The 24,067-nt window shown below is 39.6% G+C and overlaps 1 protein-coding gene and 1 long non-coding RNA gene across 2 annotated transcripts in view; one reads left to right on the forward strand and one right to left on the reverse strand.

Moving 5' to 3' along the window:
* crfa4 (cytokine receptor family, class I receptor 4) overlaps positions 1-20,142 on the reverse strand; it is a 31,253-nt gene extending 11,111 nt beyond the window's left edge. The window contains exons 1-2 of the mRNA XM_074626593.1: positions 19,118-20,142; positions 2,873-2,982 (exon numbers count right to left, since the gene is read on the reverse strand). Of these exons, the coding sequence (XP_074482694.1) occupies positions 2,873-2,982; positions 19,118-19,188 (181 nt within the window). The 5' untranslated portion in view covers positions 19,189-20,142. The remainder of the gene's footprint in view (positions 1-2,872; positions 2,983-19,117) is intronic.
* The window catches only part of LOC141762808 (uncharacterized), a 196,991-nt gene that overhangs the window by 46,866 nt on the left and 126,058 nt on the right, over positions 1-24,067 (forward strand). The gene's annotated exons all lie outside the window — the stretch shown is intronic.

Here is a 24,067-nt window from a genome sequence, read left to right on the forward strand (position 1 = left end):
CTTTCTGTCCTGGCCATGATGTTAAAGAGAAAAACCTTGAGCGTACATGAAAGCAGCGAGACTTTGTGTGCCCTTCACAGATCATAGCAGCGGGAGGCGAGCAGTAATCCATGAGAGAATGCATGGATCTACAGTCTGAGGGCAGCGGGGAAACAAAGGCCCGTTGTGTTTGCTGTAAGGAGCTCAGTGAGCCGCGCTGCAGGCACTTTCTAATCAACAACCTCCACTTCTCAGAAATAAAGAAAGAAAGGACGCACGCTGGGCGCCAACAAAGCTGAACAAATTCATACCTGCAGCAAATCTGGCATGCCCGAGTGTAACAGATTTACTGCTGGTGCTGCATCAGGTTTCTTTCTAACAGTGACTTAAGTCGGGGTTTAATAGCACCAAGGCGCCATGAGGGAGAGCAATTCCTATATTAATCATTTAAGATGAATACATGATACTGAATGATATCAATAAACCAACATTTTAACTTTCTTCTCTTCTGTTTCATTTCATGAAAATCAACTTGTAAAGACTTTAAACTCCCTTTAGACAGATAATCCACCATGAATAATTAGTCGTATTTATTTCTGTGTTCAAGGTTACTTCAAGGCGCCAATGTGGATAGTTTTAAAATGGTACCCTTCATGTATTTATTACTGTACAGGCCCACTGGGCACAGGGGTCCAAGGGTTCAGGGGGACACAAAGAGACGCAAAACGAACACAAAGAGATGCAAATTTACCACAAATTACACAAAAAGACCACAAAGAAATGCAAAAAAATGCACAAACCTACTCAAAACGACTACAGAGAGGTGCAAAACAACCACAAAAGAGACAAATGATTTGGACAGAGCCAGGCTAGCGGTCTTTATGCTGAGCTAAGCTAACTGGCCGCTGGCTCTAGCTTCATATTTACTGTACAGATATGAGAGTGGTATCAATCTTCTCACTTCTAACTCTCAGGAAACAAGTGAATTTCCCAAACTGTTGAACTTGTGGCACAGAACAACTGCAGAAAACAATGATATGGAAGTAGCGTTGTGGATCTGGAGGGGATCTCTTGCTTGCATTGTGGCTGGATATCAACCAGACGAGAGCGTGTAAACGTCACCTGCATCATCTGACCACAGTCTTTAGAAAGAAGAAGGCCACAAGCTCCTCTCTACCAACTTTACATACTGAGATCCCAACACAATGTGGGCAGAATCAAGATGATGTGGAATTATTAACAGCAGCTGTAAAGGCCTGTGATCCACATAACATATCCTCCTCCACCTGCTCCAACATCAACAACACACGTTTTATTGGAAAATTAGCAGCAATTATTTGTCTGAGTGGTGATTAGCAGAGGAAAAGTGGGGCTGACATCATCTTCATCCTCCAGATTCACATCTGGAAATGTTTGTGAATAAAATGGCTACTGCAGATTTCATTTCCTGTGAGCTTCAATAGGCCATATGGTCAGAATCCAGTTTTCACTTTCAAAACTTTTGGTTCTGAAACATTTTTTTTGACAAAAATAATGAGATTAAAAATGTATTATTATGGGATATGAGATGGTTTCTCCTTTTGAGAAAAGAGGTCACAACAAAGATAAGAGATAAGTCATGTGATACTTTCCCCGAGGCTCCTCTTCTCTCTCTCTCTCTCTGAACAAAAGTCCAGTCACACTGACTAAATGGAGCCGATTAGCTGAGGGAATCGAACAGATGAGTCATTCCTTGTGACATCTGTCAAAATAGTTTTCATTGTCAAAAGCATGAATGACTTTTCATGAAGATGAAACATGAAGTGTGACAGATATAATGTGTGCTGACAGTGAGTCTGCTCATTTACAGCAGCAACAACTGATGTTGGGTTCAGACTCAACAATATCTTCAGTCTGTTTGTATTTATTCCTCAGATTATTTATCTCACAATATCTTATTTATTTATTTAATTTAATCACTTTAGACAGACAATCCATCATGAATAATTAGTCCTCTATATTCCTTTATGGATTTATTACGGGCCTGAACGGGCCTACTAGGAAACAGGGGTCCAAGGGCTCAGGGGGCGACAAAGAGACGCAAAGCAACCACAAAGAGGTGCAAAACAACCACAAAGAGTTGCAAAACAACCACAAAGAGGTGCAAAACAACCACAAAGAGACCCAAAACAACCACAAAGAGGTGCAAAACAACTACAAAGAGACCCAAAACAACCACAGAGACCAAAAACAACCACAAAGAGACCCAAAACAACCACAAAGAGACCCAAAACAACCACAGAGAGACCCAAAACAACCACAAAGAGACCCAAAACAACCACAAAGAGACCCAAAACAACCACAAAGAGACCCAAAACAACCACAAAGAGACCCAAAACAACCACAAAGAGGTGCAAAACAACCACAAAGAGACCCAAAACAACCACAAAGAGACCCAAAACAACCACAAAGAGGTGCAAAACAACCACAAAGAGACCCAAAACAACCACAAAGAGGTGCAAAACAACCACAAAGAGACCCAAAACAACCACAAAGAGGTGCAAAACAATTACACATTATTGAAGATACAGAGAAAACTGTGCAAGAGCAGATAACGCCAAGCATGATGGAGGATCAGAGCCGGTTTGGAGCTCAGCAGCAACATCTGGAGTTTGGTTTTGATTTAAGGCATCATGGAGACATAATTAGCACACGCAGTGACGATCAAGTGACATTTAATCAATTCCTAATTAACAAACTTCTAAGATGAAGAAGAAGCTGGAAAAACTTCTACATAAGTCTCCTAAATTTGATTTTGCACACATTCAACAAGGTTGTTTTTTTTTACAGAATTTTGCCCATAAAGTCTGGTTTCACTAGAATAAAAATAATAACACTGACGTCCTCGACTCACCGTGGCTGTGTCTTTCTTTATGAGCGACGTCCTGGGCGACGATCCTGCTGCCGGTCACCAGAGGAAGCAGACAGAGCAGCAGCCACAGCATCCTGCAGCCTTCTGTCGACCTGTCAACACCGACAAAACAACGTCAACACACCAAGATCCCACGGTGCTTTACTCACTGGTTTCCATGTTAAACTAGCAGGAACACGTGACCTAAAGACAACTGGACATTTATTTTACAAACACTGAGCAGGAGCAACACTGAAGCATAAAAAGGCTCCTCTAAAGAGTGCATGCATTCCCTGACACCGTCCATTTTCTTTGAAACCACGTAGAGAATAGAAAGACTAAATTAAGTTTAGCACCAGACAGCAGCAGTGAAAACAGTCCTAAAATCTGCAACACCAATAGAAATATGGTCCATTGTTACGGTAGTTTATGGCTGCCAATATCAAAATTTAAACATCTGATTTTCAATTTGTGTGCACATGATGCATGATCAAATAAAAACAGGCAGATTGAATGCTTATTTTTTGGGGGTTTGAGTTTATCAGATTATCCACTTTAAATTATTTTTTCCAGATTGAATTAAAATGGATGAAACACAGACGGAGCTGCCATACGGATAATGAAACTGACTTTTCATTTTCAAATCGTTAGACAACGTGCAACCTAAACTTGGGAATTAAATTGCAAGCTTGACTTTTGAATTTGAATTCAAAGATTTTAGTTTGTTTCTGATAAAATCAAATGGACATTTGACTTTTTCCCAAAAGAGGCATGAGAAAATAAATTTTATGAAAACTTTAAAAATGAAAGTAAGAAAGAAACACAAATGATATGCAGCTAATATATTATAATTAAAGCTGAATGTGAATTCTTAATCTGTTAAGTAACTCATAAAACAGTAACAAGTGGAAAACAAATGTGTTTGGTTTAAGGCTGTCAATCGGTTAAAATAGCAAATCGCGATTAATCGCAAATGAATTGCAAATTTTTTATCTGTTCAATATTAACCTTAAAGGGAGATCTGTCAAGTATTGAATCCTCTTATCAACATGGGAGTGGACAAATATGCTGCTTTATGTAAATGTATGTATATATTTATTATTGTAAATCAATTAACAACACAAATCAATGACAGATATTGATCCAGAAACCCTCACAGGTACTGCCTTTAGCATAAAACAATATGCTCAAATCATAACATGTCAAACTGCAGCCCAACAGGCAACAACAGCTGTCAGTGTGTCAGTGTGCTGACTTGACTATGACTTGCCCCAAACTGCATATGATTATCATAAAGTGGGCATGTCTGTAAAAGGACACTCGATATATCTGGAGGTCAGAGGTCAAGGGACCCCTTTGAAAATGGCCATGACAGTTTTAATTTAGCACAAGTTTGTTGCGTTATTTAACCTCCTTAGTGACCAACCAGTATGTCATTGTTGGTACCAATGGATTCATCAGGCTTTCTAGTTTCATATGATGTCAGTATCTTCACTTTAAAAAACAACCTAAAAATCTCAAGTTGCATTAATGTGTGAGAAAAATGAGGTGACGTTAAAACGAATGTGTGTTAATGCGTCATTATTGCGTTAACTTTGACAGCATTTTAAGCAGTCACATCACATCCATCTCATTTAAATGAGAGTTATTGATGAGTGTGTAGAAAACATACATTTTATTCAGTCCGATATTGTTTGCGTGACTTCTTGTATAGCTGTATTGATTCCTTAACTACAGAAATAGTACACCATGACACAGAGATCTTTGCGCTCTTCAGGTTCTGCTGAAAGCTCATTACTCTAATCAGCTTAGTCCAGTGAACCGCTCGATCAGACACTACTGAGAATGAGTGGCATGTGAGGTCATGGAAACGCCATGAATACACCTGAGTTTTACGAGTAAGTTATTTTAACGTTTCTCTATCTGGTTTGATTGATTTCCTCATTAAGAACAAACAATTTGAATGAGTCTTCAGCTTCCTAGTGTCGATCACCTGACATCCAGAGAAAAAAAAAACTGTCACTGATCACTGTCACATCCACGTCGTTCTATTAAAGTGGTCTTTGGTAGCCAAAACAAAAGTTTAGTCTGAAATCAATCAAACAAGCTAAATGTTGACTGGAGGAAACATTAATTATCATTAAACTGTTTCAGGACTACCTGCCATGAACACATTTAATCAGCCACAAGAGCTACATGTGCACCTTTTCCACCACTGGAGCCTTCCTTTTAACCTCCTTTTAACTGGGAGAAAGAACTAGTGACTGAATTTACAACCCGCCTCCCAAAACGCCTCTCAGGGACAGCTCATCTGCCAGAAAGTTACCTGCCAGGAGTCTGCCAGTCACTATCAGGAACTCATCCTGAGTTTGAACCAGACGAGGTCTACATTTAGTTCCTCAGCTGTGAAATTACTTTTAATTGAATATTTTTGCAGTTTTTTCTAGGGGTGGGAAAAGAAATTGTTTCACCAGAAGTATAAAACATTACATTTCCCTTATAAATTAAAAAGAAAATACCACTAATTTGTGAGGGAAATGTCTTTATTCTTCCATTTTTGAGTTGCTGGAAAAAATGTAATCAATAATTCCTGACAATGACTGATCTATTTGACTTCAGGACATCTCTGACTACATACATGCTGAAAATCAAACATTTTTACTGGAATCATTTAGATATTTCCCAAAATAAAAGTCCTTAGAAGTGTATGATTCAACTTTTTCCCATGGTCTAGTGTTAAAAAAGTTAATAAAAATCACAATAAATCGCAACACATATCGAACCGGCAGCCAAGTATCGTGATAGTATCGGATCGGGAGATAAGGTATCGTCCCAGCCCTAGTATTTACTCGAGTAAAGGATTAGAGGACTGTTTGCTGGTATCATCCAGCTGTTGACAGCTGGTTGAGTGTCAACCAAGGTCAGGAACACAAAACATTAAATATCCTCCTTATATAAACCACCAACATTAAGATTGTATGAAGCGGCGAAAGTAATGAAATCACATGGGAGCTTAGAGGTTTTAAAGTCTGCTCTTACGAGGGGAAGCACAGCAGAAGTGACATGCAAACCTTACCAGCCGATCCTCGGCACAATCTCGGCACAATCACAGTGAATAATCCCTGCCTTGATCTTGCAGGAGGGGCGGATTAAAAACGAGGTCTCGTTGGGTTTTATCCGGAGGCCTCAGCTGACGCTGCACATGCCACGATGAGACAAGATGACCTCCATGAAATGTGCAAAAAAACTCCACGTTTCTAATCCTTCAGCGTCTGCTGTCCGTCCCAAACCAACACCTCTCTCCTACAGAAGCCGAGCACTTCTCAGAACCTACCAAAATGCATGCATGCTATTCAAGGATTAAACAGCCATATGTGGCTGAAATAAACTCATTTAGCTCTGTAGGTTTGCAGAGCTGAGGCTGAGTTCATTATCACTCCAGAAAACTCACACTGACAAAAACTCTGGCTCTGTTTTATAGTTATTATAAAACTGGCTGCATGTGCACACACACCTCATTCCCACTTTCACAGATGGCCATAAATAGATGCCCTTCATCACCTCTCATATCAATACTTCTATCTGTTGCACAACTCCTGAGACATGTCAGTGACGAGCGGCAAAGAAGTAGCACAACTGTCCTACGACACCGGAGCAGCCGCCACTATGCACGGCTATGGATGTTAATGGCACTGTATAGTCATAAATTCATCACACATATCTTTATTTGTAAAAAAAAAAATTTATAAAGAAAAGAATGCAGAAATAAATTGGTTCGGGGGAAATGCGTAAATGCATAAATAAACAAATGAAAAAACATAAATATATAAAATAAATGCAAAAATAAACAAATAAATGCAAAAATAAATAAATATATTTAAAAATTAATAGAAATAAAAACATAAATAAATAAAAGGGGAAATCAAACAGAAGAGTAAATAAATAAGGGAATTAATACAAAGATAAATAAATAAAGAAGCAGATTAAAACAGAAATATCAATTTATGTCACATTTTATCAATTCATTTATTTGTAATATTATTTTTCTTCATTTATTTATTTATTTTTGATACATTTTGCAGGTATATCTTTAAACCATCCATATCTCCCTTATGTCAGCTGCCTGCGAGCTCATCAAACAGTCATTTAGGAAACGAGGGGGATGGTTTGAATCCCCTTCAGGCTTCCTCGCTTCACCTCTGGGTTAAGTCCTGGTCAATTAGCTGATTCACAACTTCCTGTCTCACAAAAATGATCGGGTAAAGCCCCGAGCCATCCCAGCCTCATGCATGTGACTCCTCTGTTTTACAGGTTTACTTTAATGTGCCAATGAAGCTAATTACCTGCAGCGTAGTGTTTAAACTTGTGATAGTTTTATTGGTGTGTGAATCCACAGTGCATGTGGTCAAACTACTCCAACACCTGATGGCGTTCAAAGGTACGTAGAGAGCTCATTTATTTCAGGTTAAAGTCATTGAAGCAGCTGTTTTATTACATCTCAAAGTCCTCGCGCTGCAATAATATCAACGATTAGTCACAGAGCACGATGTGATAAAGAGTTAAAGACTGAATTATAACGGCTGGTTTCTTCGAACCCCTTGAGTCTCATATTTCTGATCATGTGGACGAGGTTGAGTCTTGGAATATGATTATATGTTGTCGGTGTTCTCAGAAAAGCAGTACTCAAGATCCTCAAGATCTGTAGTACTACCTGCATTAGTAATCTATATATATTACTTTACTGATTTCAGAGGCTGTAGCAGGGTCAGTTTTAGAGCTGGAGTGAAGCTACAGATATCAGATGGAACTAGAAAAGCTGATGAATCCATTGGTACCAACCATGTAGGAGGTTAAATAACACTCCAAAGTTAGGCTAAATTTTAGAAAGGAAAAACTGTCATGTCCATTTTCAAAGGGGTCCCTTGACCTCTGACCTCCAGATATGTGAATCAAAATGGGTTCTATGGGTACCCACGAGTCTCCCCTTTACAGACATGCAGTTTTTTGAATGCAGTATAAATGTGCTATTTTCTCACATTCTAAAATTATGTGTTTGAATATTTCTGCATACTGGGGTCCATAAACAGTCGTGAATTACATAAATTGGGTATCACTGTAAAGCTGAGACTCTGGTGGATCCAATGAGCCCAACTGTATTCATGTGTGATGATGTTTGACCTCACTGTATAAAATGACCTGTGGTGACCTCTAGGATAATCACAGCCTCATGAAACTTTACAGCCACAAACTAGAGACCTAGAGCATTCAGAGGATGGATGGATCAGACTAGAGACCTAGAGCATTCAGAGGATGGATGGATCAAACTAGAGACCTAGAGCATTCAGAGGATGGATGGATCAAACAAGAGACCTAGAGCATTCAGAGGATGGATGGATCAAACTAGAGACCTAAAGCATTCAGAGGATGGATGGATCAAACTAGAGACCTAGAGCATTCAGAGGATGGATGGATCAAACTAGAGACCTAAAGCATTCAGAGGATGGATGGATCAAACTAGAGACCTAGAGCATTCAGAGGATGGATGGATCAAACAAGAGACCTAGAGCATTCAGAGGATGGATGGATCAGACTAGAGACCTAGAGCATTCAGAGGATGGATGGATCAAACAAGAGACCTAGAGCATTCAGAGGATGGATGGATCAAACAAGAGACCTACAGCATTCAGAGGATGGATGGATCAGACTAGAGACCTAGAGCATTCAGAGGATGGATGGATCAGACTAGAGACCTAGAGCATTCAGAGGATGGATGGCTTTCCTAGCTAGATGACAATAAGGGGGTTTCTGAGCAGTTTACACAACAGAAGTGCTCCCCATCCAATCGCAGAAAAATGCAATTCTTGCAGAAATCTCAAAAAGTTTTTGATCCCAAATCACAGCATGTCTTCCTCTATGGTGTTCCTCAAGGTCTTGGTGTCTTAATGTGTTGTTGCAACAACTTATGAGACATAATAGAGCATGGGGATGACCATCATATGCTTCTGTTGTAATGATTAGTGACTAGAAGAACTTGACACAGTGCTGAGCTGCATCTCAGATTAAGTTTCAGGTTCTCAGCTTTCAGATGATGTACACCACTTCTATGTGACGTCTACTGTTGACCTGCTATCTCCCCCTAAAGACCTCCTGTACCCCCTTAAGAAAGACTAAAACAGCTCTACTGTGGGTCTCAGAGGGTTAATGACATTTCTTTACAGCTGCTACTTTACATTCAAGATATTAAAGAAAATAATTCTTGCATATTTTCTAACTAAATGAAACGAACATCGTTGAAGGATTCACTATGTTACTTTATTACTGAGAAGAAGTATTTTCATTCTGAATGTTTTGATTTAATGAACTCATCATGCGTCATGACTTGATCCAATTATTGTTTATGGATGTAAAAGGTGATCATGCAGCTGTGCAGGGTTGGACTGGATGATACTGGATTCCATTAACTGGGACTGGGAGATGTGGTGAAAGGCCTTTACGTGACTCCATGAGGGGGGGAAGTCATCCTTAAGTTGTTACTATGAGGTCTTACAAAGGTCTTAAAAAGGTTTAATAGATTTAAGGGACATTCCAGTATAAATGTATAGATGAAATTTGAGGTGTGATGGTGTATTTGACAGTCTGTCCTCAGCTCAACATTTGCTTTAATTTTCTAGTTTTTTCCCCTCATTGATAAAACTGCTCTAACTTTCCATTCTAGTAAACATTAAAGAGGTTATTTTGAGTTCTTTTATCCAAATTCATGAAGCTAATCGATTAGTTTAAGTGCCCCTGATCAAGAGCATGGGATCTAAATTGCTCTAAGGGGAACTCTTGTGTATGATTTCAGCTTTGCACATCATAAAATCAAACTGGTGAAGAAAATGTACCTCTGCAATCGCAAAATATTAAAAAAGGCACTAAATATAGGACAAATAAGAATCTCCTTCCATTTAAACCCAACTAAATATTCCCTAAGTTGAGTTAAGTTAAGTTATGTTGCGTTATATGCTTCACTGTGCACAATTTTGCACATTCAGCTGCTGTGCACAGACTCAAAGACACTGTCGCTGCGAAATAACAAGTGGAATTTATCAATTGAAAAACTGTCACTAATTAGTACTAAATTACATAAAAAATCCCTTGAATTCATGAGGAAATTACTAGGGCTGTGAATCGATTCAAATATCTAATCGCGATTTATCGCATGATTGTCCATAGTTAATCAATTGTAGATTAATCACACATTATTTAGCTCAAAATGTACCTTAAAGGGAGATTTGTCAAGTATTTAATACTCAACATGTGAGCAGGCAAATATGCTGCTTTATGCAAATGTATGTAATACAAAACAATGACAGATATTGATCCAGAAACCCTCACAGGTACTGCATTTAGCATAAAATATATGCTCAAATCATAACATGGCAAACTGCAGCCCAACAGGCAACAACAGCTGTCAGTGTGTCAGTGTGCTGACTTGACTATGACTTGTCCCAAACTGCATGTGATTATCATAAAGTGGGCATGTCTGTAAAGGGGAGACTCGTGGGTACCCATTGAACCCATTTACATTCACTGATCTGGAGGTCAGAGGTCAAGGGACCCCTTTGAAAATGGCCATGACAGTTTGTCCTCGCCACCATTTAGCGCAAGTTTGGAGCGATATTTAACCTCCTTTGTGACAAGCTAGTATGACATGGTTGGTACCGATGGATTCATCAGGTTTTATAGTTTCATGTGATACCAGTATCTTCACTCTAGCTTTAAAACTGAGCCGCTACAACCTCTAAAAGACAGTAAAGTCGGGCAATCCCGCGGGTCTCAGGGGGTTAACTAAATGTTTTTAAAACCCAAGGCCTTATTATCATTGTATCATTATTATTTTAAATCTTTATATTAATTTATTCTTTTAATTCTATTTATATATGGATCTCTTTTTTATTAAACTGTATCGTCTTAACTTTGTTTTGTGTTGTTTTAACATCTCCTTGAACCTACCTCTGTATATGAAACATGTTTTAGAAATAAATCTGCCTTAGAGCGCTGACCATATCAACTGTAGCTGCAGCTGCTTTGACTCCTCTGCAGGGTCTGAAATATGCGCACATGAACTTGTGTTACAGAAAATGAAAACCCTTCTATAGCATGCTGAAGCTACAGGTGCAACGAATGAGACACCAGCTTGTTGATAATAACTATAAGAAGTTAACAGAAACAGAAATGCCATCACAAACACTCTGTCTCAAAGGTTCATCTGATACACGAATGCAGCATTCCTCACTATCTGATCCACACAGCCAATCACAACACAGCGCTTTACCCGTTGCCGTAACAACCGCCTCCCCTGCCGTTTTTTTCTGACAGGTAAATCTATATGACGGAAGCGTTGCTGCAGTCCGACACTCTAGCTCACAACAGGATGTCCGCACAAATCAAACCTTCAAATATCATAATTAATCACTAGGCTGTTTTATCATCATCATTCTACTAATCTGGAGCGGACATGCTGAAACATGATTAAAGATAATTCCTCGCTTTGACTTGTAAAACGTCAGACCAGACTTATGCAGAAAACCTTGCATTCACCATGTTTTTGTGCAAGGTATTATAAATCCTTGTATAGTCATATGTAAATGAACATGGACTTTTATTTTGAAGGGCACGTGGTACTATTTCTGGTGTTATATTCCGTATTTTTCCGAGGCTTGTCAAAGTGTTGCTAATATGTTTTTATGGGGGTAAGTGCGTTGTAATAAAATATGCAAAGGGTAGAGATTTTGGTAACACTTTATAATAACCATCATGTATAAATGGTAAATTGATAGTAAATTCAACTTAGTTATTTTACTGGTAACAAACAACAAAACGATAATTAATAATGTTTACTAATTATTAGTAATGATATTTATTGTTGTTTATTGTTGCACACATTATAACATTGTATATACTATACATTTAAGTATCTGTTAATGATTAATATATTATTTGTAAAGTTTAAAGAAATTGTTTGTTAAACATCTATAAACATTACATAGACAGATATTTGTAACACTTTGATGGTTATTATAAAGTGTTATTATACATTTTAACAGAACATGTTCAGAAAAAACTAATTTAAAATGTAGTTTTACATGTTTTTGAATACCACACAGTGACATCAAAGTATAAACCTAGATGAGAAAGCACAAGTTGTTCCTATGAAACCACGACTCTGGTTTACTCTAAAACAATCAGATATTTCTACGGAGTTCTGTCTGCTATTTCATGGGATTGTTTGTGTGCATATAAAGTCATCCGGGGCTCCAACAGAGGGACGGAAAAAATGAGATATTCACCCCGAGAGAGCAAACATTTAAAAAGCTATTTAAAATAAGAGATAAGGCTTATTTAAAGAGTGGAGCTGTTGTTGCTTCGTCACACTGCTGTCCCCACAGGCGAGGCTCTGACCTTTAACAACAAAGACTCTAATTAAGTCCCGACACACAAACAGGAAGACGAGGCTTAATAGAAACACACTCACTTAAAGAAACACACTCCCTTAAAGAAAAGGGAGAACGAGGTTATGGAATTAGTTACTGCATTCAGCCTGTCACTGTCAGACTGACAGCCACACTTTATAAGAGCTGACGAACATCTCAGACAAGACTAAGATGAACAAGTATCAAAAAATAACTTGGTTGAGTCATACAAGTCCACTAAATGCATCGTTATTGTCCAAAATCTCAAAAACACTGTTGTTTAAAAAAATCGTCAAGATTTACCAAGTGAAAGGCACATTTCTTCATTTAGTACTTAAAGGTCACCTATTATGCAAAATGCACTTTTCCATGTCTTTTAAACATCAATATCTGTCCCCAGTGTGTCTACAGGCCACCATAGTATCATAAAAGACCATCCTCTCTTTTTCTCCTCCTCCGTTTGTCCGGAAATGGGTGCAGAAAAAAAATCGCTTTTTTTCCTTCTCTTCTGACGTCATTAGAGAATGCAAGTCACGTGAGGGTTTCCTGGTCGAACCAGAGCAGAACCTTCAGTAGCTGACCCCGCCCCACAGCGCGTCACTGTCTCTCCTCCTCAACCTAACTTGAGCAAAGTCTGCAAGAACCAGCAGAACAGGCTTCATGTACTCCCATCATCTAAATATAACATGTTCTTTCACAAAGGCTTTATGTAATTACACTGTTTAAACAGATGATATTTATATATTATATATATTTGATGTCATGCATGTAGCAGATTACAGGTAGTAAATAGTGACTTGTAAGCAACACAACACATTTCTGTTTCACAGTCAAACTTTATTTGAGTTGACAGATGACAATATTAATTATTCACAGCATTTGTAATCATCTCACCTGTTAGTTAGTTATGTTAACATGGTACAGGAGAAAGTCTTCAGCTCTGGTAAACTATGGTAAGCTAAGCTCCGGTGGTCTGTAGTCATGGTAACACAGAGACAGCTACTACTGTAAATAATATACCATTACTCTGATCTTCCATACATTTATCTTTTAGCAGAAATAATGAACTGACTACTGTTTCACATCTTCTATTTTCCACCCTGATGGTCGCTGTGTTTACACACCGTGTCATAGCGGTAGCATGTAGCTAACCCGTTAGCATGTAGCTACATGCTAACGGGTTAGCTACATGCTAACGGGTTAGCTTTGTATCTCCATGTAAACAGAGCCATCTGCCCACAGCTGTCTGCTCTCCTCTGGGATGATTCTGTCGGTCATTTCTCACAGATGGATCTGTAAAGACAGACGTAAAACAGAGTGTATGTTTACGGTTTACAGAGTTGATGCATGAGGTAAACACTGAGTTAACTAACAGAGCTATAAATAGTATTATTTACCTGAGAGAAACCGTCAGGAAAACCTGGAATCTGGACCGCAGATGTTCATCATGTGTCGCCGATTTCTGATCAGATTCCTCCGGTAACGTGCGCTGGGTGAAGTTTCTGGTTTATAAACTTTAAAGTGGTTTATAAGCTCTATTCTAGCTGCCTCTCCCTCCACTCCTCTCTCTCTCTCTCTCTCTCTCTCTCTCTCTCTCTCTCTCTCTCTCGAGAGAGAGAGAGAGAGAGAGAGAGAGAGAGAGAGAGAGAGAGAGAGAGAGCTTCTCCGGGAGGGAGGGGGAGATAGTGACGCTGTTGACGTTGAGGAAGTTTGATTGACAGAAAACGCTGACCAATCAGAGCAGAGTGGGAGGAGACAGGCTGTGAATCAGTGGTTTTCAGACAGAGGCTGAATTAGGCTCTGAGGCAGGCAGACTCAGGCTGCAGTATGAGAAGAATAAAGGGTTTTTTGAACATTGCAGCATGTAAACATGTTCTAGTGCAACATTAAAATACATCTATGAACCTGGAAATGAGCATAATATGTGACCTTTAATACTACCTCTCTCAATCCATTCAAATATTTAATAGAGATTAATCGCAAATTAATGTATGTATATATTTATTATTATGAAATCAATTAACAACACAAATCAATGACAGATATTGATCCAGAAACCCTCACAGATACTGCATTTAGCATAAAACAATATGCTCCAATCATAACATGGCAAACTGCAGCCCAACAGGCAACAACAGCTGTCAGTGTGTCAGTGTGCTGACTTGACTATGACTTGCCCCAAACTGCATGTGATGATCATAAAGTGGGCATGTCTGTAAAGGGGAGACTCGTGGGTACCCATAGAACCCATTTACATTCACTGATCTGGAGGTCAGAGGTCACGGGACCCCTTTGAAAATGGACATGACAGTTTTTCCTGACAGGATTTATCAGGTTTTATAGTTTCATGTGATACCAGTATCTTCACTGTAGCTTTAAAACTGAGCCTGTGTCTCTCTGCGTTAGCGAAATTAGTGGCGTTAAATTTGCAATAACTTTGACAGCCCTACTTAATACAAAACTTTCTGTTTTTCGATCCTCTCTTCTGTTTGCTGATGAAATCGGCGACTATTTGATAATCGATTTATAATTTGAGCGACTTCTCTAAATGTTCTAAATGTGCACAGTCTGCTGCTTTTATATCATTGTAAACTGAATATCTACAATTACTAAATTAATCGAGAAAATGATCAGATTAATTGATAATGAAATATGCTTTTTGCAGCACTACTTCATTTTTAAATGATTATTTATATGGGTTTTTTTTGCTGTAATTTCACAACTCAAACACGTTTCAAGAGTCAGTCCAACGAGTCCTCCAAACTAAACAACAACACAGGTACTGTACCTTTGCACCGGTTGTGGTCAATGATGAAACCAACACTGACTGTCGGGAGGAAATGTGAAACAAAGAGTTGTCTCATGTCAAAGTCAGATTTATTAATGCATCCATCCACCCTAAAACAACGTCCCACTACGTCCACCTTTGGCCCACTTTTAATTTACATTTAGCTTGTTTATCTGCATTTAAATTAATCACCAATTCTGTTGTTTTCAAGTGATGAACATTCTCCAAGAGTAGTGAATGGAAACCAACACACACGAAATCTGCATTGGAAAGGTTGTCTAGTAAATCTTGCTTAAACATGGTGGTCCTATGATGAGCTAAATAAGTAAGTCTAAATTAAAAGTTACTGATTAGAGTTATGCTTCATGAATGTCACACAGTTGTCAGACACACTGTTGGACTCTGTGGCCACGACTTCAACTGTTATGTGCAGATCCAGCAGCGATAAATCTAATCTGCAGGATGTGTGCTGCTCTACAGCTCCATATCAGTCGCCGGTCGCCGGAGCATCCACCCATCTCCGCCTCGGGCAACGCACACACACACACACACACACACAGGAAACACAGATCTGAACAGACAGTCGATCCACAGGGAGTCACATGCACCCAATCACACGCTGCCGTCAGCCAAGGTTTGTGTTTGGCGTCAACACTGCAGCGTTATATAATCCTGCATGTTACTAATTAACGGACAGACAGCTATCATATCAGGAACATGCTGACACACAGAAATATAATGAACACATTTAACAATCATCACCGAGATTACTACGACGGCATATTAGGGCCATTGTAGGATGATAAAATATAATAACGGAGCAGGGGACAGCGGGTAATATTCAGAGAAAAATTTAATTTACGAGATTTCAAGTCGTAAATTTACGAGAAAAAAATGTAATATTCTCCTGGATTAAAACTGTAAATTCACAAGAAAAATACTTAGATATTCTCTGAGATTATTAAATTATAAAGTTGCAAGAAAACAGTCAAATTCTCTGAGATTAAAGTCACAAATTTACAAAAAAAAACATAGGAAAGTTTTTCTCTTGCATATTTACGACTTTAATCTCAGAGAATATCCAAGCGGCCGAAATGGGTTTTCTCAGGAGGGTGGCTGGCGTCTCCCTTAGAGATAGGGTGAGAAGCTCAGTCATCCGTGAGGGACTTGGAGTAGAGCCGCTGCTCCTTTGTGTTGAAAGGAGCCAGCTGAGGTGGTTCGGGCATCTGGTAAGGATGCCCCCCTGGGCGCCTCCCTAGGGAGGTGTTCCAGGCACGACCAGCTGGGAGGAGGCCAAGAGGAAGACCCAGGACTAGGTGGAGAGATCATATCTCAACAATGGCCTGGGAACGCCTCGGGATCCCCCAGTCAGAGCTGGTTAATGTGACCTGGGAAAGGGAAGTTTGGGATCCCCTGCTGGAGCTGTTGCCCCCGCGACCCGACCCTGGATAAGCGGTTGAAGATGGATGGATGGAATATCAATTTTTTTTCCCGTATATTTACAACTTCAATCTCAGAGAATATCCACGTTTTTTTTGCATATTTACACCTTTAATCTCAGAGAATATCCACGTTTTTTTTGTATATTTACAACTTCAATCTCAGAGAATATCCACGTTTTTTTTGCATATTTACACCTTTAATCTCAGAGAATATCCACGTTTTTTTTGTATATTTACACCTTCAATCTCAGAGAATATCCACGTTTTTTTTTGTATATTTACAAACCTCAATCTCAGAGAATATCCAAGTTTTTTCAGAAGCAGAGAACGGTTATATGTGCAGTTACCAAGAGAAAAGCTCTAGTATTCTCAGTCTTGTGTTTGCCCTTTAACACCTAGTTAACTGAATTATCTTTGCCTGTACTGAGAAAAACAAGACGTCTGAGGCTCTCTGTGAGCTGCTCAGATAATGAACATATGATGTTAAAGGTCATATGACACATGATGAGCCATGCAGCTCTAAATGTATATGTTTAAACAGATTTTCCGCTCCAGCGTCCAGCAGACAGGAAGTACTGTAGGATGCTAATAGTGTTAAACAATACAGTACAGTACTGCACAGGGAAATTCCCTGCAGCTTCTCCCATCCATTAAATTGATTTCATACTTTCATAAATAGGATTCACAAGTGATGAAAGTGGCGTAAACCAGTTTCGAACAGAGACAACAAAGTCAGAATTAAATCCTGTCCTGCAGCTCTGTTACGTCTTTATTCGACATGTTGAATTACTACTGCTCTAGTTGCACATTAAAAGCAAAGAGGGAACATACAGTATATTTGGGGTATAATCGGTTGAAATACAATCCATCTGAGCTTTCAGGCTGCTTAAATCACTAGTGTCATTTTTAATGCTACTTCGCTTGGTCATTTTGGCCAATTTGGTCATTGGCTTTCAAAGAGAAAATTACTATTTTAGTGCAGAAAGGTAGTTGTGTGCACTTCCTGTCATATATTTAGACCAGACAGACATATTGAAAGATTAAAGGGAAAAAAATGGAGAGTATGGAGTAAATAACGCATCAAAAACGTTTGCCAGAACGTGAAACTTCATATGCCTTTAGTGATGTTTTGGTAGCTTTAATCCAGTACGTTGATACTCAACTTCAAAAAGCATAATTTCTCTTCCTAAAAACAGCATGTGCACATGTAACTAGCAACACATTGGTACTAATTAGTAAGACTTGAGTTCACCTCAATGACTTAAATTTGACCTTCCACGAGATAAAGTCCCTGTTTAGCACGCTGTTAATGATCTGTAGTAATGAGATCTGCAACACAAGCTCAGGTCAGACTTTTTGTTAGTCAGAATCTGAAGTAAATAACAACAAATGCTTCATTTATGTGTTGTATTTTTCTATGAGTGCTGGAGTTTTAACTGTAAATGCTGAAGGCTCAGAACTGTTTTAATCTGCACGTGTTAGTTTGAAGACGACGGGGAGAAACTGCCCACTGGGATAATGATTTATCTGCATGGCCTGACTTCAGATGACTGACAACTGCTTTGAAAATCTGAGCGTCAGCGCTGCAACATTGCTCAGACAGGAGAAGAAGAACATCTTCAAAGTCCAGCACGATGGGATTAAACATACACACCTGAATGCAGCACAAAACTCTAAAAAAAAAGTCGTGTTCACTTTTACATTTTACAGATATTCCCCACACTGTAAAACAGAGCACAAGAGAGCAGCCACATCTTGTTTGTCCTCTTGCACGCTCTAGGTGTGGTCTGATTTACATGTCTTATCTGTTATAACACATGTGGGAAAAAAACGGTTTTGTCTGTTTACATCTTTGAAATTGTCAAGACCAGCAGATGTGCTCAGAAAACTGAGTAAATGGGCTTATAAATAAGATGTGAAGTGCATGGAATAATGTCAATCTACTAATTCTGGCCATGTAAACTGTCAAGAAGAAGAAGAAGAAGAAACAGAGGACAAACAGCTGTTTGTCTTCTTTAAAGTATCCTTAAAACACCCTCTAAAGGTGACCCTGCATGTGCAAACAATGTGAATACTGAATACTACTTTACTTTTTATTTATTTCAGCCATTTATCAGGTAAAAACTCCAGATGTTTAAAGTTCCCAGTCTCCTAAATGTGAGGATTTGCTATCATTGATCAAAATGAGCAGATTAAAGAACATCTGATGCTCATTTCTGATTATTTTTGGACATTTTTAAACCAAAGTATTTACTGATTAATATAAAACAATAACGGTTGACCTATAATTATAACAGGCTATAACAGTTAAAACCCACAAAAACTAAATAAGCCTCCTAAATTGATCATCCATTATGTTCTTAATTACCTGCCATGTTGTTAATTAAGGGGGCATTCTTCTCAACTTTTAATTGAGGAGGCACACCTGTACACGAGCACACCTGTATTAAAGCACAGCTGTACACGAGCACACCTGTACTAGAGCACAGCTGTGCACGAGCACACCTGTACACCTGTGCGCTCCGTCCTGTTAGTTTCAGATCAAAACATGAATTAGTCTTACCTCCCAATAAACCGCTTGGAGATCCGCCTGCAGCTGCTCTGAAGCCTCCTGCAGAGAGATTCCTCGAACATAGACCCGTTACCGGGAGCAGGACCGACCGGTGGCTGGTGGATGGAGCCGGTAGTCCGGGTGAACCCCCGTGAAGGAGCAGGAGCTGATGTCTGTTGGTGTGCTGTCAGCAGAGTGTTGCGTTCACTGCCGTCGCTGTATCTTTCTACCACCACCACTCCTCCTCTTCCTCCTCCTCCTCCACCTGGTCCAGCGTCATCAGCCAAACACCAGCTGGAGCCTCCCCTCTCTGAGCTCCACCAACAGGCTGGAGGAGGGAGCTATGGAAGACCACTACTGGCAGGAAAATGAAAAAAAATACATGAAATCTGAACATTCTACCTTAAAGGTCCCATATTATAAAAAAGGGAGATTTTCATGTTTTTTTATTATTATAAAGCAGGCTTAAAGGGACTGTTTGTAACTTTTTACACGTATAAATGTACCGGGTCGGGATCCCATGCGCGCTCGCGTGTGGCCGGAGTCTCTCCTCTGCCTGCCTGCTTGCCTTCACTCACTCAGCGCGCGCGTTCTCGCTGTCTCGCTCCACCTCTACACGTGCATGCTGCTCACTCCACACTGCAGAAGAGTTAGTTTAGCTCTGAGAATATCTAGTGAATGTTCAGTGGACGTTTGTGCAGAAATAACTGCTGCAGCACCTCCAGACCAACAGAGGTTTCCCGTGTCTTGTGAAGTGACGGCGCTCCGCAGAGAGAAACGTTATCGTCTCCCTGCGGGCGCAGTCGGGAGGCACCGACCCACTTTTCCTGCTTCAACCCCGGAGGCTGAGGCAGGAAAAGCCAACACTAGGATCAGCAGTGATTCATGGAGAGACCTTGGTCTGGTCAGCTAACATTACTGCCAAGCAGCTGAAATATAGAGTGATATTGTGCTTTTAGCTGACGTGTGTCTCCTCACTGTGTTGAGCGATGCTCCTTCATGTCTATGTAGAGCGAGCACAAGCGCCAGCAACAGGATGCTGACTTTAGTTGACTTAACGGCCACAGGTGTCGCTGTTAGCAAGCAATTCTGAGTGAATATTTCAACATTATGAGACCTCAAGGTCTCTTTAAGTCAAAATAACAAGAAAGTGGGAGATATTAAGTCAACATTATGGGAAACTAACTAAAAAAGAAATTGAGCCTCCAGTTCGGCATTTTGGCCGTCGCCATCTTGGTTTTTGTTTTTATATTTTATGTTATCTATATTTTTTCTAGTACTATATTGGTTTTTAATTCTAGTGATTTAGTCTAACAACTATTATTGTATCAGCATTTAACAACTACAGTTCCCAGAAGGCTTCGATACTGCTGACAAATAGTCGCAGATACCCCTTTAACCTAGAATATGGAACTCCAAAATGGCCAATATTAAATAAATAAATACTGTTTTGAGTAAAATATGTAATTCATCCAATAATAAGTCAAGAGGTTATTAAAATCCAACTCATTATAGTGTATTGTTATTTCATCATTCTTGCTGTTGTGGTAAATTAAGTGTTATTGGAATTCATTTTTAATCAAGAATAGCTATTGAGAAATGTGGATTTAGTAGCTGTTCTGGGTCTTTCGATCACATGATCATCACCAGTTTGCCCAGATGTCATGGAACTGTAACTGTACTTGAAATTTGGACGTTTTCCGAGCACTTAAAGGTATTTTACGTTGGTTCTTAGCTTCCTGTTATGATCAAAATCACCAGAACATCTACTAAATAGGCTGATTGTGGTGGGACTGTTTTCTCAGCTGCTGTTTCCAAGATCAAGAGTGCACCTCAGATAATAACTATTATTGTTTCAAAATGCCCTTTTTACGTCACACTGTAACATATTTGTTTCAGGATACAGGCTGTGATGGTTTTCAGGAAAACCTGGACCCTGCAGCAGCACCGTCCCGATGTGTGAAAGAGCAGTCACCTCACATCAGTATTAGCTTTGCCCCAAAGAGACACAAATAATCTGATTATTCTCCAGAGCAGCTTGTTTGTTGGGAGGCCTCGAGTGTGTTTCGTTTACTGCCTCCTCGCTGATGTTTAACCAATGAGAACAGCATGACTGCTCGGAGCTAAGAGGCATGACTCAAATTAGCCAGAGTGCATCGTCCTCTGAATGATTCATCGAACACATCCAGGTCCCGGGATGCAGCCATGGAGGTGACGAGGCAGCTAAATGGGCGGCTGAAACATGAACAGCTAGATATTTAAACACTTGTGGTTAAACTATAAACCAAGGCCAGAGATGGATGACAGACTTTAACCAACACGTTTCCACTCACACAGAAACAGAAGCAGATGAATATATGGTACATGAAAGCTATTGAAGAGGGGCCTGATCAGACAGAGCACTTTTTAGCCGCCTCGGGCAGCTTTTTCTTTTTGTTTTCAATGAGAGTGAAGTGTTTGCTCGCTTCTTTTGTGTTGCTGGCCGTCACCATCTTGGTTTTTCGCTGTCTCCATGTTTGTTTTTGGCCATCTCTGTCTTGGTTTTTGTCCGTCGCCATCTTGGTTTTAGGCTGTCGCCACGCCATCTTGAGCTAAGTACAACAGAACACTGAATAAGACATTTTCAAGCAACCAAAAGGTTCTAATTAACTTTAATGAACTGAAAACACACTGTGAAAGGGTTAAAGTTCTAAGGCGAAAACATCGACTGGACCCAGACCGGACAACGTCGTGGTAGCGACCTGTTAAAATCACAAGGTAGCCCCGCCCTAAAGCATCCCCTGCTTTACGGTCTATTTGACTCTAAATGGGACCATAATGGCACCAAACAGTCCAGAAACTTCCCCGCCCTGGTAGCGTTTGAGGGGCACAGCATCCACAGCGGCTCAGACACATAAAGCAGAGACCACAGCACGGCGCAGCACTTTGTGATTATGCATTGTGAAACGGGTCGGAGGTGATGTCACAGTCGCTATGCAACAGATTTAATCTAATCCCCTTCCCCCAGATTAGGAGGGGAAATCACCAGAAGGCCTTTCGTCTAAATTACAGTGAGTGTTGCTTTAACCTTCACCCCCTGCACCGGGTTTCATCATTTACAATATGCTTCAGCCTGTGTTAACCTTTTACATAAGGTGCTTGCTTCACTGCTGACTGCTACAGGGTGGAGGAGACTGACATATTATTGTTACTGCTAAAGATATTTTACATTTTTCCATCAATGCAAGAGCCCTTTACTTGGAAAGGACTATTTAGAGACTCACTAAGTTTCACTTAGATGTCGCTCACTGACACTGATGATTGAACGTGGATGTGAATATGAATCAGGCTGCATACTTTTGGAAATCCACAAAATATGGACATAATTCCTACTTTATGCAGACCTCCAGAGAGTCTGACTGGGGTGCAGACTTCCAGAGAGTCTGACTGGGGTGCAGACTTCCAGAGAGTCTGACTGGGGTGCAGACTTCCAGAGAGTCTGACTGGGGTGCAGACTTCCAGAGAGTCTGACTGGGGTGCAGACTTCCAGAGAGTCTGACTGGGATGTAGACTTCCAGAGAGTCTGACTGGGGTGCAGACTTCCAGAGAGTCTGACTGGGGTGCAGACTTCCAGAGAGTCTGACTGGGGTGCAGACTTTCAGAGAGTCTGACTGGGGTGCAGACTTTCAGAGAGTCTGACTGGGGTGCAGACTTTCAGAGAGTCTGACTGGGGTGCAGACTTCACCAAACTTTACATGGAAATTCATAGCAACATGGGTGTTATGATTTAGCAGTAATAGAATTAATAAAATCAGTCAACTCATGTAAATTATACACCATTTATGGGCTATAGTGTACCATATCAATTTTTGAAGACATCTGGCATCTCAGGTTTGCACACACATATGCATAATATTCTTTTTTTGTTACAATATGCAGAGTTAGAAATGCAACGTGCGGATCCTCAGTTCAGGGTTTAAAGTAACATTAGAAGGCTCAAATAATCAAAGTTAAGCAGCAGAGCCTGCACATATCAATCAATAAAAAAAGACTTTGAGATGTCTTACAGGATCAGGAGCTCTAATTTATTACACAAAGACGTTTTTGAGATCTTGAGTCCTGTCTCAAAGTGCATTTTATTAGTCTGCAGGTCTGGAGACGTGGATTATTGTTGCTACCGCTTAAGAAGATATGGAGGAAATGAAGAGTCTGGATCAGACAGTTTGTTATTGTGACTTCCTTTATCTTGAATGTTATGGATGTTCCTCCTTTGGATTTCAATAGTTAAAGGTTTCTGCATAGCACTTTGGTCTTGTCTATTCTTCTATTCCTGGTTCCCAACCTATTTTCCTTGAAGCCCTCCCTACTTGTATCTAAGAAAAGCTGAGCACTCCCAAAGTCATCAAGTCAACATTTATTGAAAAAAGAGAGATGTAATCATTTAAAATTCACAACATTTTTTAACTAACGAAATATTCTGCTTCGATCAATATTTGTTGGCATTTAGCCATTCAAAAAACAACATATTCACTGTGCTAAAATACCTATTTGATCTCCCATTACATTTATTTAACCACAATAACACAAAATCTATTTTGCTCTAACACTATTATATTAAACAAAACATCATCACTTTATTTATGTTGACGAAACTGACGAGTTATATTCATTAAATAAAGTTGACTCATTCAATACAATGAATCTTTTTTTTCAAATTGAGGATTTTGTTTAAGGATTTGTAATTTATTTTTTTTAGATTGATGACGTCGGGGGTATGAGGGGTGAATAAAAATGAATTGATAAAAATGGAGTTGATGAAAATGCATGTGAAATGAAAAATGGAGTGATAAATTATCAAGTGATTCTCCATTTTTTGTTTCACATCCATGGAAGCATAGTTATCCAGAGATACAGATAATGGGTGAGAAGTGCATGTTTTCATTTATGTTTTTTCAACAGTATCTGTGTGTGGGTGAGTGTGCA

The sequence above is a fragment of the Sebastes fasciatus genome, chromosome 24 (genome assembly GCF_043250625.1).
Source record: "Sebastes fasciatus isolate fSebFas1 chromosome 24, fSebFas1.pri, whole genome shotgun sequence".
NCBI lineage: Eukaryota > Metazoa > Chordata > Actinopteri > Perciformes > Sebastidae > Sebastes > Sebastes fasciatus.